At 34.5% G+C, this 19133-nt stretch overlaps 1 protein-coding gene and 1 long non-coding RNA gene across 2 annotated transcripts; one reads left to right on the top strand and one right to left on the bottom strand.

Moving 5' to 3' along the window:
* Positions 1-2975: 2975 nt before the first annotated feature.
* Positions 2976-6994, top strand: LOC147565849 (uncharacterized). The gene is made up of 2 exons (XR_015230303.1): positions 2976-5223; positions 5266-6994. It is a non-coding gene; the product is annotated as an uncharacterized LOC147565849 (long non-coding RNA).
* On the bottom strand, positions 3021-7237 carry LOC147565848 (putative LRR receptor-like serine/threonine-protein kinase At4g37250). Its single transcript, XM_086652328.1, has 2 exons — positions 5290-7237; positions 3021-3953 (listed from the first exon to the last, which is right to left on the bottom strand). Exons 1-2 carry the CDS (start codon positions 6956-6958, stop codon positions 3256-3258), a joined length of 2367 nt encoding a protein of 788 aa, XP_086508454.1. The 5' UTR covers positions 6959-7237; the 3' UTR covers positions 3021-3255.
* Positions 7238-19133: the final 11896 nt, after the last annotated feature.

Below are 19133 nucleotides of genomic sequence, written 5' to 3'. Positions count from 1 at the left end.
AACAAAAAGCTAAAACTAATTGTTTATTTTCAGTTGTTTGAAAAACATAAAATGAGAATAGATGGTACAAGGATTGAGAGAGTTAAGAGAGTTAAAAAACATAAAATGAGAAGAAAGTTAAAAGAGTTGAAAAGAACACAACAACGTGGGGTGTTTAATTATAGAAGTGTGTCATAGTCGTCTATAGTAATAACAAATGTCACTCTTGATCTTAGTAACTGGTCGAACGATCTAATTAATCCTTGAGTTGTAGATGGAGAAACACTAAAACGGCATGGAAGGATTTGTCAAAAGTTTGTCGTTCTCAATCAAAACAATAACAACAACAATAAGGAGAGATTTATTAAAGGTTAGATAAATGTCACTCTCAATCAAAACAATAACAACAACGAGGAGGAAGAAGAGTCTAACTTAGTATTTTTTTCCAGATCTCATTTGATTAAAACATTCTTCATTTTTGTTGTATTCTTAGTGAGGATTTTCATGAAATTTGCAGATAGTTTTAGGAGCTCAGGAAAAAGACCATGACAATTTTGATTTATTACTCTCTGCATAGTCAGTCCATTTTTGGCGATAAAGTAAATTTTAATTTTGTTGAGTTAAATTGAGTATATATTCTTAGTGAGTAACATAGGAAGCTAATTGTTAGTCCTATGTTACTCCCATCTGTAATAGGGTTTTAGTTTTATTAACTTCATTGTATTCACATTAGCCTTATTGGCAGTTAATGAAGTTTTTTTCCCAAAAAAAAAAAACTTCCAAGTTCAATTAAAAGTAAAAACACTAATTTTCTCAAATTTGAATTCAGACATTCTCTTTTGCTTACTGACATTGTTTCGTGTGTGGGTAAATCTTAGAGTGAGATGAATGAGAATGAAGAGAGAGAGACATATACAAACTACCCATTTCTTCAACCACCTATTTTATTGGATAATCACAGCATTGATGCCAATAAACATCCCCTCCCACCCATTTATGTTCATACAGAAAGAAAGACAAACTAAAATAAAAAACAGAGATTTACATCAAGAACACCTCCAAACAAAAATAAAAAAACCCTAGATAATCATAACATCTAAATGAAACCCTAGACTACAATTTTATGAAAACTTTGGTTAGCCAAAGATTTAAAAGATTCAAACAGATTGATGTTACAAGAGATATACAAGTCTGTTGCCAAAAAAAAACTACATGATATACAACTATACAAGTCTCTTGCCTCTCTGAAATAGATCTGACTCAATATAGTAGATCTATTTTAGAGAGTTTACAACTTTCTACAATTTTGAAAAAAATATAAGATAACGAATTTGATGTTCAAAGGCTTCAACCGCTTCCTCTGATCTGTAGATCATCAGCGTACAACCAACCGAACATATTAAACTTTTGATCTAATCAAGTTGTAAGTGGTTAAGATTTATCTGAGATTTGATGCGATTAATAGATAGAGGAGATGGGATGAAGTGGTAAATGGTTAGGGATTTAGGTTAGTCTTTAGGGTTCATTACTTCATTGTGTTTGTTTGAGTTAGAGAGAGAGGCGGCGAGAGAGGCAGAGAGAGTTTTAGGGTTTCATTTCTCAAACAAAAAAGAATTCTAAGATTTCTGTTTGGAGCAGGTTAATTATAGAGATGAAGAGGTAATGTGTTTACATCCAACGGCTGAGAAGAGACACCCTATCTCAGCCGTTGGATCTAAAGAATTTCACGCGGATCGCGGGTTCTCAGGCTCGGGTAGCGGACGGACTCTACCGGCGGGTAGCGGACGGGTTTTTCGGGCCGGGACTCGGTTTTGAGAGCCTGTCCAAGTCCCGACCCTATAAGCTCGAGCCATCGGGCCGGGTAAGCCCTGCTCGGGTTGGCTTCGGTCATCAGTCTCTCACGGTTTGGGCCAAACGGGCCGGACCCCGGGGGTTCAGACCGTTTTCCCAGCCCTAAATTGGTGCTTCACAAGATGCTACATATGGCATTCCCCTCAATTGTTGTATAATAAGTTAAATTGTTTCTGTCTTTTTTTACCCTTATGCACCGTCAGGCAATCATTTATTATATCCTTGCAGATAATTATTTATGTGAAGCAAGAGCACTATGGAGAATATTGTGGCCGATCTTAACTGATAACGCAATTTTATTATGTTTACAAGTGAATGTAAAGCTAAGGTTTGTATTTTATTCTTAGTATTTAACTTTTCACTTTTGTAGTTGTGGCTTATTGGAGATAAACAAATTTATCGAATTTCTCATGCATACGGAGACTGGAGTTCAGTTTCGGCATTTGAATGTCATTACAAACTATAGATATTCTTGCATTTTTGCTCAAGTTGTATTTGTTTTATCCTACTCATCAGACAAACAACTTTGTTGATATTTTTTTGGAACACAGCACTAATCATTTTTAACTCGTATATAATGTGTTGTATAGGTAAATACATACGATGCGTTAGGTAAGTAAAATTGTATCCAGTTGTACCAATTTCAATACTCTACAATTCACATTTGGTAAATGGCATTACCCCCGCACGTAGTGCGGGGGTTATGCCTAGTACATTAACATCTCGCGTAATATTTTTTGAAGTCAAAGGAAATGTGAGTGTCAGCAGGTAGGAACGATAAGTGTATATAACATTTCCCCTTAATATAGCACTCTCTCCTTAGACGAGGCAAGCCCCTCTTATGATATAGATTTATGAAGATTGTCTTCACTTTTTTTTTATGAGAATGATAGTCTTCACTTAAAATCAAAACTTCACATACTTTGTATATCACCTTGAATATGAACATAAGTTCCTCCCCTATAAAAAAATATTTCTCTTATTTGGTATCACCCTTTGAAGCATACAGTATGAATATTAGAAGATAAATTACTAAAACTGACAAGGAAAAGCTAATAGCTTACTTATTAGCTAATAGAAGTTTTGGGCAAAAACAAACATAAAAAGAGGTAGAAGATAAAGTATAGGAACAAAATTATTACGTTTATAATATCCAACAAAATCCTACCTACAAAAAAAGCCAACTAACATTTTTGCAGCTCCAACACAACACTTAAAGATTGATTTCAACACCAAACCAAAACCACACACCATCCTCAATTCATCAACCTCTCTCTCTCTCTCTCTCTCTCTCTACAACAAGAAACCAACATGGTCAGAAAGTATGTTACATAAAATCACAATCGAATCCATTAAATTATTATTAGTCATACATACATACATGTTGCATAGTTGGTTATCCATCATTCATTCGTTCATTCATGATCAATGATCATAAAATTGAACAAGTGATGAAGAAGTTGATATTGATGGAATCTTCTCAATTACTAGTTGTACTTCTTTCATAGATGGTCTTTTTGATGGTACCATAGATGTACAACTAAACCCTAATTTAAAACACGTCATCAGTGAGTCCTCTTCCACATCAGCTCTTATTGCCAAATCAGCCATCCTCAGTACTCTATTTTTCTCTTCCAGTACTATCCCAGTGTTCCATTGTGCCAACTCAGTATCACAAAATATCTTACCACTCAACAACTCAAGCAAAACGATCCCAAACGAGTACACATCCCATTTCGGGTTCGGTTTTAGGTTTCTTAACGACTCGGGTGCAAGATACGGTGAGGCCCCACCGATTGAGCTACTACTTGGACTCGGGCTTGGGCCTGGACTTGCCCCGATTGGGAGATCCTGTTGACTATCGCGAGAAACTGTTGATCTTTTACTACCGAAATTTCGGGCTGACCCGCCTGCTTTGTAACTTATTTCGCCCCACATTAGCTTTCCTAACCCGAAATCGCCTATTTTCGGGTCCATATCATGATCCAAGAGGATGTTAGTGGGTTTGAGGTTACCGTGTACATGTTTTTTCTCATGGAGGTAAGTTAGCCCTCGAGCTACTCCTTTTGCTATCTTGAGCCGCACTTCCCATGGAAGATGATATGGTGATGACCCTCCCCTTTCTGCAAATTTAATCCAAACACACTTATAATAAGCACTACAAAAACGTAACAAAAATGATCTACACAGATCAGTCCGACGTTTATTTCACTGAGCTATATGTGTTCGGACAGAATGTCACTGATGAAAACATAATTGAAAAGGTAATACTCGTATAATTAATTTGTGTCTTTTGTCTGAGAAGACTAGAGTTTGAATCTTACTGTATAAAAAATACTTTTCAAAAGTATTTTGTACCACTAGTAAGTATGCGTCTTTTTTCTTCAAATTCATATTTGGAGTCTCACTCGATATTCATCTGACTCGAAACTGATTTCAAGAGGTTTGGTTTTTGTCTGATTTCTCTATCTAACTCGTCTGAATTGTTTATTAGAAGCCGATATTTTATACTATGTGATTCAAGCATAAAATAAGTGAGCATTAACATTTATTGTCTAAATCTGACTCCTCAATCTTGACCTACAAGTTAGGGCATATGTGTGGTCCTAATTATATTGCAAGGAAACAATTCAATTGATTTCCTTACAGAAATCATAACTAATCTGAAATGGAACTGCAAAATCTGCCAACGGGTCATTATTATCAAGGGGCCCAAAAAAGGACGGGCCGGGTCGGGACCAATCTCTCAAGATCACACAAACTTCCCCATCTGTATCTGCGTAAACCTGGGTACACGTTGGCTAATCCAAGCCCTTCATTTATCAGACGACAAAAGTCACCGTCAATTTCACTAAAAGTTTGACTTTTACTAGCGCTTTCTGTCATTTTCAGTTCCAAGCGTAATTTAGCTTAACTCAAACAATTTTACTAAAGTACGCCGGCTAGTGCGGGAAAGTAAGGGTTTAAGTTCATTTTGGCCCCCAACTTGTGACCAACTTGCTGTCTTGACCCATAAGAGTGTGACAGTCCATTTTGGCCCTTAATGTATCTAAACAAAGATCCCTCAAATTGTTATAGCTTTTCAGTTTTTCACTTCACATTTTTTCGTTTTTATCCTATATAGGTAAAGAGAGAACACTCATCAAGCGGCCAACCGACCACTCTCTGCTTGCAAATGGTTGGTTAAAGAGGAGAGAGGAGGAAATAAGGAATAAAAAATCTTCAAAATACGTAGAAGATTACAAGTGGAAAGTCAAAAACCATTTTGGAAGATGAAGTGGATGTATGGAAGTTCCAAGCATATGGGCCAAAATGGACTGTTCGACACTAGTAGAGGGCCAATATTGGCAGTTGGTCAAAAAATGTGGGCCAAATTGTAAATTACCAAAGTAAGTAGAGAGAGAGAGAGAGAGAGAGAGAGAGAGAGAGAGAGAGAGAGAGAGAGAGAGAGAGACTCACTGTAAGTGACGGAGGCAAGATTGCCATTAGGGACATGATCGTAGATGACAAGTTTCTCATCGGAACCCCAATAAAAAGCCCTAATACGAACAAGATTAGGATGTCTTAATTTAGCAATACCCTTAACTTGATTTTCAAAATCTCTAAATCTTTCAAAACCAGTTTCACCAATTCTTCTAACAGCAAGTGTAGTTCCATCTTCAAGTACAGCTTTATAAACAATACTTGAACCAGTAGTTCCTAATATATAAGCTGATGCTTTTAATAATGTTTCTAATTCTAACTCTTTTTCACCATCAACTGTTACTAATTTCCCTTTTTTCTCTTCTTCTATTTGTTTTTGCTTCTTTTCATTCAAACCCACTTTATCTTCTTCTTCTGAATCTGAATCAGAATCTGAACTTGTTATTTCTGATCTTTCTTCATCATTTACATTTTTATTCCCCAGACATAAACAACAAGATTTCCCTATTGAATTAGAACTTGATAGAGATTTTTCTTCTTTCTTTTTCTCTTGCTCTGTTTTCTTCATCTTCTTTGATCGATAAACATATAAAAAAATCAAACTTAAAATTGCAATTCCTGCTAAATCTCCAACTACAATACCCACAATTGCTCCGGGTCTCAACCCATTTTGATTCTTCGAATTCGACCCATTTTTATTTGATTCCCCTGTTGTTGCAGGAGATGAATTTATAGTTCTAGGTATGGCAGCAATGGCAGGTGGAGAAGTATTTGATGTGACATTATTTGGTGGGTTTGAAGAAGAAGAAGGAATCTTACATGGGTTTCTAAGAATTTTCCCACACAGATCCGGATTACCAGCAAATGAATTTGTTTCTTGAGAAAGAAATGTTTGAGCTTCTGGTATTTCTCCAGTTAGATTATTGAATGAGATATCTATTGTTGCATTTTTAGGTATTTGATTTGCAAATTCAGGTGGGATTTTTCCTGATAATCTATTAGAAGAAAGATTTAAATAATGTAAATTATTTCCTCCAAAATTTTGAGGTAATGAACCATTAATTAGATTAGAAGATAAATCTAAAAACTCAACCTTTTCAAAATTTCCTGGAATTTCACCAAATAAGTAGTTGTTTTTAAGAGAAATTACTGAAAGATTTTGAATAGATGAAAGACTTGATGGGATATTACCAGTTAAAGCATTATCAGAAAGATTTAAAGATTCAAGATTTTGAAGAACTCCAATGAGTTCAGGTAATTGACCAGTAATTCCATTGTTAGAGAGAGAAAGTGATTTTAGTTCAGAAGCATTGAAGAGAGAAATTGGAAGAGACCCGTTAAGGAAATTATTTGAAAGATCAAGATTTTGAAGATGTTCAATCATACCCAAATCAGATGGAATTGAACCAAGTAATTGATTTTGAGGAAGAACTAAACTAATAACACGACTAGTATCAGAAGAACCAGGAAGAACTTGAAATTCAGAACATTTAACTCCATACCATGAACATGGGTTTTGATCTTCATAATTCCAACTTTGTAAAACCATTAAAGGATCACTAAGAACAGAGTACTTGAATGAAAGTAATAAAATCCCATCTGTGTTTAGTCCAAGAGAAGATTTAATCACTAAAATAAGAACCAAAAATGAAGTAATTCTCCATGAAGAATGGAGATTACTACAATTATTTCTTCTGAAATTCATAATTTCATCTTTACTTCATAAAGCAGAGGAAAAGAAAAACAAAAACAGAGAAATGTGATGAAGGATATTACTAGTTTTCTTGGTTGGTTACCAAATCAATAAGAAATTGAGAAAAACACAAGCTGAAGTTCCTTTATGATCTCACCACCATGTGATCAAGGTTTTAGAGAGAGAGAGAGAGAGAGAGAGAGAGAGGGAATGATTTTAATGGGAAACTAGAGAGAGAAAGTGAATTAAACAGCTCATGACCAAAATTCTATTAGTACTGACAGTGTTGATGTTTTTTGGGTATTATAATTAATTAATTAAAAATATACGAATTGGATTTTCTTTAATTTTAAGAGTTAATTCCTATATGGCCCCCTACTTTGTGACCAGCTTCCTTTATGGCCCCTTTTTTTTCGTAAATTCAAATATGGCCCCCTATTTTCATGGAAATGTCCTAACTACCCTTCCTTTAAATCTTTTTTCAAAATAAAATAAAAAAAACAAACATAATTCCACCTCACTTCCCTCTCCACCACTTATCTCTCTCCACCTCACCTCTCTTTTCAAATCATCTTTCTCTCTCTCCACCTCACCTTTTTCTCTCTCTCTCCACCTCACACTATCTTCTCCGATGAAGGTCGCCGGCCGGAAAATTTTCCGGCCGGCGACCTTCAACCTAAAAAAAAAATTTTTTTTTTTTTTAACTCTCATCTCCCTCTCTCTCTAAAAACTCCGGCGAAGGGGGTTCCCTTCGCCGGAGTACGGGTCTGTTGAAGAACACAGTTGGACAAGAGACAATCATTTTCCCTCGTTTGCAAGAATATTTTCTCACCACATACTACTCATAGTGGACACAAAATGAAATCTGGATCCAGGATTTCTCACATATTCTGGGAAAAATGAATGAAGCAGCTGTCACAAATCACTGAACAAAAAGGACCCACAATTTAGATAGATAAAACCCCCAAATGTCATTCAAATCATTGGACACCTCTCCTGTCAAAATAACCATTTGAATCGCCGATTCTTCCTTCCGAGTCAATAGATCTATTCACCAGAATCATCACTTTCCATATCAGATTTCATGGCAAAATCATCACTTTCCCTAACTAGAATCTAGGAAGTCGGTTTCATCCTTCTTCTTCTTCTTTCTTCTTCCCCAATTCTTCTCTGCTGCTCAATTTTCAATCATGACTTGGTTTAGAAAAATTGTTACTTCATCTTCAATAATCAGATCATCAATCAAAACCAGATCAATATACAAATCTCATCCTCAGTTTTTCATTACTTCTTTATCTCATTTCAGTTCCTTATCATCATCAAGTTCAGAAACAACTCAATCTTCTCATTCTGGGACTGAATATTATTCAGGTCTTGAACCAACAAAACCTAATGAAAAACCTAGAGTTGTGATATTAGGTTCAGGTTGGGCTGGTTGTAGATTAATGAAAGGGATTAATACTGATATTGGAATATTTTTTGACTGTTCTTCAACAGACCCGTACTCCGGCGAAGGGAACCCCCTTCGCCGGAGTTTTTAGAGAGAGAGGGAGATGAGAGTTAAAAAAAAAAAAAAAATTTTTTTTTAGGTTGAAGGTCGCCGGCCGGAAAATTTTTCGGCCGGCGACCTTCATCGGAGAAGATAGAGTGAGGTGGAGAGAGAGAGAGGTGAGTTGGAGAGAGAGAGAGGTGAGTTGGAGAGAGAGAAAGATGATTTGGGAAGAGAGGTGAGGTGGAGAGAGATAAGTGGTGGAGAGGGAAGTGAGGTGGAATTATGTTTGTTTTTTTTATTTTATTTTGAAAAAAGATTTAAAGGTAGGGTAGTTAGGACATTTCCATGAAAATAGGGGGTCATATTTGAATTTACGAAAAAAAGGGGGCCATAAAGGAAGCTGGTCACAAAGTAGGGGGCCATATAGGAATTAACTCTAATTTTAATTACTTTGTTACAAAATAAACAATTAAACCTAAAATTTTGAGAGAAGAATCTGATTTTTGCTAAAAGTAGTGGTGGCCAACGGGCCGTGTCGTGCCGGCACGGCCCGTTTGGCAGCCGTGGCGTGTCAGACACGCCACGACCACGCCAGGCACGGCTTGAGCCGTGCCGTTCCGTGCCGTGCCCAGACAACAAAGGTCTGGGCACAGAAACGGCCCATGGGAACGGCCCACCCGTTCCCGTGGCGTTTCCGTTGCGTTTCTGGCCGTTTCCGTGGCCGTTCCGTGGCGTTTTCGTAATCGTTCCCGTGGCCGTTCCGTGGCGTTCCCGTAGTCGCTTCCGTGGCTCCGCCCCATTCATAAATATTTTTTTACTTGTCAAAAAAAAGTAATAAAAGAAATATGCATTTTTTTCAAGTAAAAAATTGTGTTGTACAAAAACTTTAGAGTCTATGTCATATCTTTGCTTATTTTATTGGAGAAGAGTTGTATAAAGACTCTCCACATTTACTTTATATTTTGTGGTTTAGGTGTGGGACTATCTTTACCACTTTATTTGTTTATTTTTTTGAAAAAAAGTTTTAGTTTGTTTCAAAAAAAAAAAATCTAAGTAAAAAAAATAAAGTAAAACCTCTTTTGTTAAATTCAAATAACTAAATTGAGCCGTTGCTAGCGTGTCGTTGTTGCCGTTTCCGTTCCGTGTCGTTCCGTGCCCATGGGTCGTGCCGTGTACCATCCGTTCCGTGTCGTTCCTGCGTGTCTAATGGGCCGTGTTTAACGGGTCTAGGGCTCTAAAATCCCAGCCCCGACATGGCACGCCAGACCCGTGACGGGTCGGCACGGCACGGAACGGACCGTTCCGTGCCGTTCCGTGTCCTCAAATAAACGGGCCGTGCCGGTCCGTTTCCGTGTCGGCACGGCCCGTTGGCCACCACTAGCTAAAAGACACGAAGATGAAGTTGAGAATTTGATATCTGTTTTTGACTTTTATCTAATTAATTACTACTTTACTGATTTTAATTATTTAATTTAAAGAGCAACCAACTGTTCTTATTAGATGAATTCAGTACTGTTCTGAAAATGTGATATAATCAGTTTTTTTTTTAATTATTTCTCTGATTAAATTGTAGACTTTCTTATAGTTTGGACTGGAGTATAACTTGTTGGATGCATCAGGCATTGTGATCAATAACAAGAGTTATAATCTGTCCTGCCACAATTCCGTTTTAATTCGGCCCGGATATAGCCGGACAAGATTCAGAGACAAAGGACAAGTATTGTATTCCAGGTCTCAGAACATCTCGAATGCAAAAAAGAAGTCTATTAGTCGAAAGTGTGAAATCTCAACTGATCGAAAATAGAAGTTTTCATTACTTTTGTCGCAAAGAGTGTGGAGTGCTTTGAAATCCAACGCGTGTATTGTTTTTGGTGAGACATAACATATGTGGTAAGGCTTATCATGCATACCTTTGCTCTGATACCAAATTAAATTTGTGATGATCCAAATTAACTCAATTGACAATTATCGGAGAAGACAAATATAATGTACATTTGATTACTTATGTACTATTTTTCTATGTAAGAGTAAGACTATTCTCATAAACTAATTGGGGTAACTCTTTTTGGGTTAGATAAATGTGAAATATGATATCTAAAGCAATTCATGCTTCATCATAATGGGGTTCTCTACTTTTGGTGAAAAAGGCTTGAAAACTTGCAAGAAATATGGTGTGAAGCAAAGAAAGAAGAAATGGAGATGTGTCTGAATACTGTCGGTCTTATCTAAACGGACAATCAATGTAACATAAAATTAGGGTGAAAAGAAGTTCACTAATTGGTTAATTATGTCAGGACAGATTGTATATGAGCCTCAACCCAATGTACCAAACTAACATAAAACTTTAGCCCCCTAAATATAATCACCTTTCAAAATAGCCTGCTAGACAACTTTTTCCTTCGTCTCTCCGTCAGACAATAACTACCTCTTATCTTGGATAGTTGGATACTCTTTTGCCCTTCAGCCAATTCCCATATTTACCTTTTCAATAGTAATATTTCTTCTTTGTCAGATATGAGATAGTTAGAAAGAAAGTTAGATCAAATTAGGTTTTAATTATTGTTCATCTCTGACTTAGTCAAGAAGTCAATAGACAGATCAGAGTGATGCGTGCCGAGTCTCACACGCACACAAGCAAGTCTTCGTTAGAGTTGTCAAAGGTTTTCTAACAATCATTCTATCTAGCTTAAAATCTGACTTTTTTGAAGGTTGGGAATTGAGAAAGAATTGAAGTTGGTGAAATATCTTCTCTAACCTTTTCTCTCTATAACTAAGTATGAAATAGGGTGAAACTGTATTTGGTCACTTTTTATGTTTATTAATTAAAGACTTTCATGCTAAAGTTACGAGTGAACCTAGTCTATCGTTCTTACTGCGTACAATCGGTTTCATGATACACATGAGCAGAAGGATACCCGATTGGGGTCTTGGGGGTATATAAATTAGGGTTATGGTGATAGTGGGTTTGAGAATATGTATTCACTATAGTTGTATCCATATCGATCATCATGTTTTTTTGTCTGTTATCTAAATGTGGTGGTAGTGGGGTGTGTTAATGATAGGTAGTAATAAAATTTGTTACTGTTTGACGGAAAAGTAGATGAAAAAGAAGTCTTAAGGGCTATTTTTTAAGCTAGTCTAATCTTTAGGGGCTATTTTGGTGAATGTTATCTGAAGGGGGCAAAATAAACTTACCCTTATACTTATTTATATCACTTGAGTTATGAGGGTGGGGTTTGAGGAACGTTTGGTATAACTAACCCCAACTCTTTATTGTTGAATTAATTACTTCTGCCATTGACTTATTCTACAGTGATCCTACCAAGGAAGAAATTAATATCTCTTCCTCAAACAAACACCTGGGATTCCTTTTCCTATCTGTGGTAAATGAGAATCTTTACCCCTTTTTTAGTTTCTACATTTTTTCTTTTACTTTCATGCTTTATTCCCCTTTTGTTTTTTACTTTTAAAATATAAATTATTAAACAAAATTTTTTTCTAAGAAACTCTATTTGATTTTAAGTTAATAAATAAATACAAGAAAGAACAAAACTATATGACATTTACTACTCAAAGATTTTGAAAATGATATTTTATAAAAAAAAATATTTAAAATATTTTCTTCGTCAGAAGATCAGGGTTAGGTTAGAGAATCCAACTCTAATTTGATAGAATTTTAGGTAAATTTACCAAAAATGGGGCATCCAAAAAATAAATAGAAAGTAATAATTAGTTGGTAAGTATCCATTATAGGTGGGCCATAATCAAGGATTAGGAAGGTATTATAATCAACATGCTTTCTTCTCTAAAGTGTTTGCAATCCAAAACCTAATCCATCTTTTTCTTAAAATAAAATTGAATGTGTGATCAAAACATTAAAGCTCATCAATCTAATTACTAAGATTTTACCACAAGAATCTAATAAGAAAACAAAAAAGCTTATTACATATAATCTACATTTTCTTTTTGCAATGCCGTACTTCCGTCACACTTACAACATATCAATAAGTTGAATCCAAAAATAATATGAAGGACGTGCAAATAATCTTGCAACATTATAGGTTAATGAAATTATAATGATTGTCATCTTGAGCTAGTTGTAGAGGATTGAGGAGGTTTAAGATGACCTAAATTGGTTTTAATCTCTATCGAAATAGCAAGTCTCCATTCCTAAGTAGAGATTTTTCCATTTTCTGAATGTGAATCTCCTTACTTGTCTAACTTGTTTGAATCTTATTGGCCTGACAAAACCATTCTTACAAAAACAAAAATTATGAAATTTAAGTCAAGTGAATTCAAATTTTCGAATCAAAATTTATATCGGACTTAGAGAAAAAAAATTGCTTTAGCCCATTAGTCTATCATAAAACACCGATATTTTTGAAGGAGATTTCAGAGACCACCCTTCGCTTAATCGGTCCTTGAAATGAAGTATTATTAGTTTACAAATGTGAAAAGTAGTCCTCAGCTTTTGAACTAGCTTTTGCAAGAAAAGATGTACATACCTCACCACTAAGAATATAATTGAAGAAAAATAAAATACTTGAATGTTTGCACTTTCGGGTGAGGTCACTTTGCTTCCATAGATGGGAACCAATTTTCAATTGTTTTTACACTTACCCACTTATTATTAATGGATTTTCAACCTTTCTCTTGTCTTTTTAGTGTAATCCCCAAATTCACCTTAAGAAAGTTAAGTAAAATTTGACCACCAATTTGTCAAAAAATAACTTATTTTAGTTAGTAAATTCTATCTTAGAATCTTTTAACATGTGATTAGACCCTATTTTACTTGTACCTAAATCAATAATTTTTCATTCTTCCCTCCAACCGATCTATTCTCGATAGATGAAATCATTCTTGTGACTTAGTGTTAATAGATAACTAACAACTATTATTTAGTTTAATAAATTAACATTGGCATGAGTTCTTAATTCTTTCTTTCTGGGATTTAAAGTACCGAAAGTCATCAACATTAACTGTGTTTTGTCTTGTACTCTACTCTCGAATTAAGCTAATAAAGAGCCAATACCGAGATAAATATATTTTGTATTATTTAATACTGAAAACACTCCGTATCTCGAAGTAGGGTTAATCTTTTTCAAAATGTAACGAACTTCGTGACGTTTCTCCCACGCCATCTTATCTTCTTCCAACAAGCTCCTCTTCCTCAGTAAGTTTGATTTTATTTTTTTTAGTTTCTTACTCTAGGTTTAAAAGTAGTCTTTCAATTTTTAAAATAATTTATCAATAAAGGAAAGCATATTCTAGCTTGCTTTCTCAAGACATTTGATCTTTCCCGACAATATAAGATAATCCAATTCTGCTTATTTGTGCATTTGAGGAGACACGGTGAATGAAAATGAACGAGTCTAGCATTGATATTACTAACCCAATCAGGATTAGCCATGTTTGATACAAATATAAGATATTGAAAGAGAATAACAACTACAAGAGACTGAAATAATTATTTTCACTAACATATAGTATTTAGATAAACCCATATGTTCAAACAAGTTCTATACATATTACTTCAACAAAAAAAAAAGTTCTGTACATATTATTTCAACAAAAAAAAAATTCTGTACATATTCAATCACTTTTTAATATCTCATCGAAAAAAAAAAATCACTTATATATTTTTCTACAAAACAACAAGTATGTCTATGTACAAGTGGGCTACCTGCCATGTCACTTGGTTTGAGATACTAGTTTAAAATAGTATTTGATCTAAAGTGACCTTTTAGAAAGGGGTTGAGCCCATAAAAAAAATGAGCTGGATTTCAGAACCCTACACATAGAACATATAACATGTCCTTAAATACAACTTTTATTCTTCTTAATTGACAAAGTGACAGATATTATAAAGAACATCCTTCAGTTTGGGTATCTTGGTTGGATCTAAATATTCAATTTCATGTGCTATTCTATCAGGTAAGAACTAGTTTTTTTTTTTTGAACTAGCTTAACTCAGAAAATTTCAGTAAAACTGTTAAAATTAAAGTGAGCTCCTTTCTGTTAATGATCAAATTAGATCAGATTTTTATTCTAATCTAGGTTAAAGAAAAAGTAATAACTTTATGCCCAAAGGAAAAAAAAGGAATATTTGGCAACATGGTAACTATGTTGCAAATAAATTATTTTCGTGATGAATGATATAGTTAGTTAAATGTGGAGTTTAGACTTTAGAGCATCAGAACTATTCATCTTAGAGGATCAAGAGGTGAGTGGCTGTTAGAGTATATTAATGGTGTAAGTTTAGTGTGAGAAAGACAAAGAACTAAAGGAAGAAGGAGGTGTTATAGAGGTGTAATGATATAAGTATAAGTGTAGCTGGCCGAGGTGCCTATAGCCTAAATAACAACCTAACTAACTCATAACCAATTCAGTTAGTTAGGTTGTTATGAAACAGATTCTCTCTCTCTCACTTTCTCTCTCTATAACTAAATAAGTAGAGAACTATATAAAGAGATTAAGCTTGTAATAATCGAATATATTGAATTCTCTCTGAAAGAGATTAATAAATTTTCATTCTCTCTGATTTCTATCATGGTATCAGAGCCTTGATTTTTTTTTCGATCTTCATCTTCTTCATTTGATCTTCTTCTTCTTCATCGAATTCATCTTGATCACTCAATGTTTATTCAACAATCACAAGATGATATTCTAGTGTTATTATTGTATGTGGATGACATAATCTTGACAGGAAGCAGCTCTACTCTCCTGCATTCCCTAATTGCTACTTTGAGCAAGGAGTTTGCCATGAAGGACTTGGGTTCTCTCCATTTCTTCTTAGGAATTGAGGTTACTACAGATAAATCTTGTGCACTGTTTCTTACTCAAAAGAAGTATGCTCTTGGGCTATTGGAAAAAGCTGATCTTCTTAATTCGAAACCTAGCTGCACTCCTGTTTCTATCAACAGACTATCTAAGCATGATGGTGAACTCATCTCTGATCCCTCCTTTTATAGGAGCATGATAGGTGGTCTTCAATACTTAACTATGACAAGGCCTGATTTGGCATATGCTGTCAACTATGCAGCTCAGTTTATGCAAACTCCAAGATCTACTCATCTTCAATTACTTAAGAAGATTCTAAGGTATGTGAAAGGGACAATTAACTGTGGGATTACCATTACACCAGGAGACACTTCTAAATTGAGGGGATACTCTGACTCGGATTGGGCTGGATGTCCAGACTCCAGGAGGTCTACAAGTGGTGTATGTGTGGTTCTTGGAAATTCTTTAGTAAATTGGAGCTCGAAAAAGCAACCCACTGTTGCTAAATCTTCTACAGAAGCTGAATACAAGGCCCTCTCTTCCACTGCTGCTGAATTATTATGGGTGTCTTACTTGTTAACTGAGCTTCATCATCCAATTTCATCTCCTATGGTTTTATATTGTGATAATCTAGGAGCCAAGAACATTGCTGCTAATCCTATCTGTCACGCAAGAACAAAACATATAGAGGTGGATTATCACTTTGTCAGGGATTTAGTAGCTTCTGGTTCTCTTCAAATTCAGCACATTCCAACTCATGAACAGCCTGCTGATTTACTTACAAAAGGATTACCTAAAGATTTGTTTCTTACTCTAAGAGACAAGTTGATGATTCTTTTAGATTCATCAACTTGAGGGGGGATGTTAGAGTATATTAATGGTGTAAGTTTAGTGTGAGAAAGACAAAGAACTAAAGGAAGAAGGAGGTGTTATAGAGGTGTAATGATATAAGTATAAGTGTAGCTGGCCGAGGTGCCTATAGCCTAAATAACAACCTAACTAACTCATAACCAATTCAGTTAGTTAGGTTGTTATGAAACAGATTCTCTCTCTCTCACTTTCTCTCTCTATAACTAAATAAGTAGAGAACTATATAAAGAGATTAAGCTTGTAATAATCGAATATATTGAATTCTCTCTGAAAGAGATTAATAAATTTTCATTCTCTCTGATTTCTATCAGTGGCATATCCAATTCTAAACTATTAAGTGCAAGATCAAAATTATTTTATATTGAGGTATTCTACCACAAGTTTGTTCTGTTAAGAAACTAATCGTACAAGTTAATCTTAAGTATCCAAAATTAGACAATATCAGTAATTGTTGGATGCTACGGGTTGAGATAACGTTGAATATTCATGAATCATGGAATAGGTACATTCTGATTAATTGTAAATTGACGGGGTCCTTCTCTAATTATTTGACAAATCAGATAAAATCCAATCACATTGCTAATAATAAGTATTTTTTATTTAAGTATCAAATTATTGACAATAATATTATATTATATATAGATAAAGTGCTAAATTACAAGTAATGAGTCAAGAGAGGAGGAAATACTGTGTCCTCATCTCATCACACTTTCTTGTTCCTTCTTTTTTGCTTTCCATAAAGAATAAGACCAATTATACCTGTTTGCACCTTTTTGATTTATTTTTCTAACTTTTTGGATTTTTAATAATTCCAATTTGACCCACTTTTTCTGTGGGAGCCATTTCGATTTACTTTATGGTTTTGGAAGAAAATGGGTATACTATTTTTAGTTTGTGCTCATTTTTGTTTATTCATTTTTCTATTTTACCTATATATATATATATATATATATATATATATATCTATTATATATAGCACAATGGTGTTTTTTGAGCTCGACCGTAGATTTATCTTCGGATATTCACAGTCTTCGGATTTTCATCTACGGTTTTTACAATCTAATGATTCAAAATGAGTTTGAAACCAGTTAATCTAACTTCCTTCATTTTCTCTTTTAGAATACGTTTGAACTTATATCTGGAACTTACCAAAACTGCCAGTGGATTTGAATACCCTTATTTATGTGAAAAATTACATACTAAATTAACTTCAATGTAATTAACCGAAAGACCATAATGGTCATTTACACATATAGTACCTTATAACGTGGGGAAGATTGTGGGAGTTGGAGAAATTAGTGGAGAGGAAATCTCTAACTACCCACAATATATATTCTCCTTCCTTGTATATTTCTTTCACTCTATATCTCTCATTCGTTTATTTTCTTGGTATACTCCTAGCCCTATATCTCTCAGCCGTTTTTAATTAACAAGAAATGATAGGGGTGACAATGGATATAGTAGATTTATTCAATTTAAAACCATTTGTAATTTTCATCTTTTTTTTCTCTTATGTATTGATCTATCTTTTTTCCTTCTTGATTGGTTATGTTAGTTGGTTTAAGAAGAAAATGTATGTACCTCCTATATCCCGTGGTTATGCCACGTTAAAGTTATTCCAAATTTAAATTGATTTCTTCTTCGTTACTAATGGCAGATGTATCAGTTTGTATTTTTGGATCCCTGTTGTTTCTTGATTTCCTTCACTCTTTATATTGTTCAATGACTTACAATAGATTTTTTAGTTTTGCAGGTTTTATTAGTGTTTTGTCTAAAGGTTAGGTTCAACCAATCCATCATTTTTCTTTATATCTCAATCTCTCTGCTAATTATGAAATATTTTCAGCCTTTGAATTATTTTAAATGGGAGTAAATCTCTCCAAAATGAATATTTCCTTTAAACGTAGATTCAAAATGAATATTTTCAGCCTTTGAATTTTTTCTTTTTGCAGCCACTACAATCTTAATGGATTAATTAAACATCAACATTCAATGTTAATGTACATTCTTTTCAAGCTAAATTATTTTCTATTTAACGTCTTATTTAATTGTCTTTTGTTTCTGCAGAGAGTTTTTGAATGAGAGGAGAACAACAACCATTTGCAATCTCATTAATTTACAAGGCCAAAGGAATAAAAAAAACATGAACATTAATGAATTTTTTGAGGAGTTTATCTTATTCTCCGTCTCTCTCCTCTGTATCAAAATTTTTCTTTCTCTTGATTCTGTGTATGTATCATCTAAAAAAATTGTAGATAATGTATACTTCTAATGTGTAAATTTTTACAATGGATTATATTGGAATAACATTACTATAATTTAGTTTTACAATTTGGTGTTAATTTGAATATAGTAACCTTATTTCGTATGCATGCAGTGTATGTTATAAGTAGTCATAGGTTACTTTAGAGTCTATAAGTAATAGCCAGTGACACTTCTTTGCTTACATATTATTTTTAATAAACTTCAATAGCTTGGAAATCGCATAATTGGTCTAAAGAGTGAAAGAATCTTTTTTCTTTCTTGGACTAGGTGTCCACCGCGTCCTACGGACGCGGTAGATCCCTTTTAGCTAACGCTTTTGTTATTGTATCCGTCTTGGTCGACACGCCTCGGTGGTGTGTCTATCTCGAGGTTGTGCATATCCAAATGCAAAATGCGTCACAAATTCTATTTCTACAACATCGAGGATGACACAAAGATCTGTGATTCGCATAGAATATGCGAGTTACAGATCCATGTATGATGTTTGATGATGTAGAAATGGAATCCGTGACGCATTTTGCATTTGGATATGCACAACCTCGAGATAGACACACCACCGAGGCGTGTCGACCAAGACGGATACAATAACAAAAGCGTTAGCTAAAAGGGATCTACCGCGTCCGTAGGACGCGGTGGACACCTAGTATATATATATATCTAAAATAGAATCTTACTTTATTCCAAAAGGTTGAGTTTCTTATCCACAAATTATGGGTCTTTTGCAACTATCCGACTAAATTGTGTTCGTGCCTATAAAACACCACCGCAGAAGAGAAAAGG

This window comes from Eschscholzia californica, unplaced genomic scaffold (assembly GCF_041429995.1).
Source record: "Eschscholzia californica isolate CP2 unplaced genomic scaffold, dmEscCali1.0.p SCAF_1, whole genome shotgun sequence".
NCBI lineage: Eukaryota > Viridiplantae > Streptophyta > Magnoliopsida > Ranunculales > Papaveraceae > Eschscholzia > Eschscholzia californica.
This window is presented reverse-complemented; position numbering and strand designations above follow the sequence as displayed.

What these genes read in the sequence shown, in the direction of transcription:
- LOC147565848 (XM_086652328.1), bottom strand. Translation starts at nt 6,958, where the DNA reads ATGAATTTCAGAAGAAATAATTGTAGTAATCTCCATTCTTCATGGAGA. An exon ending in TCTTGCCTCCGTCACTTACA is followed by an intron (nt 3,954 to 5,289) that starts GTGAGTCTCTCT and finishes TTAAATTTGCAG; the next exon opens with AAAGGGGAGGGTCATCACCA.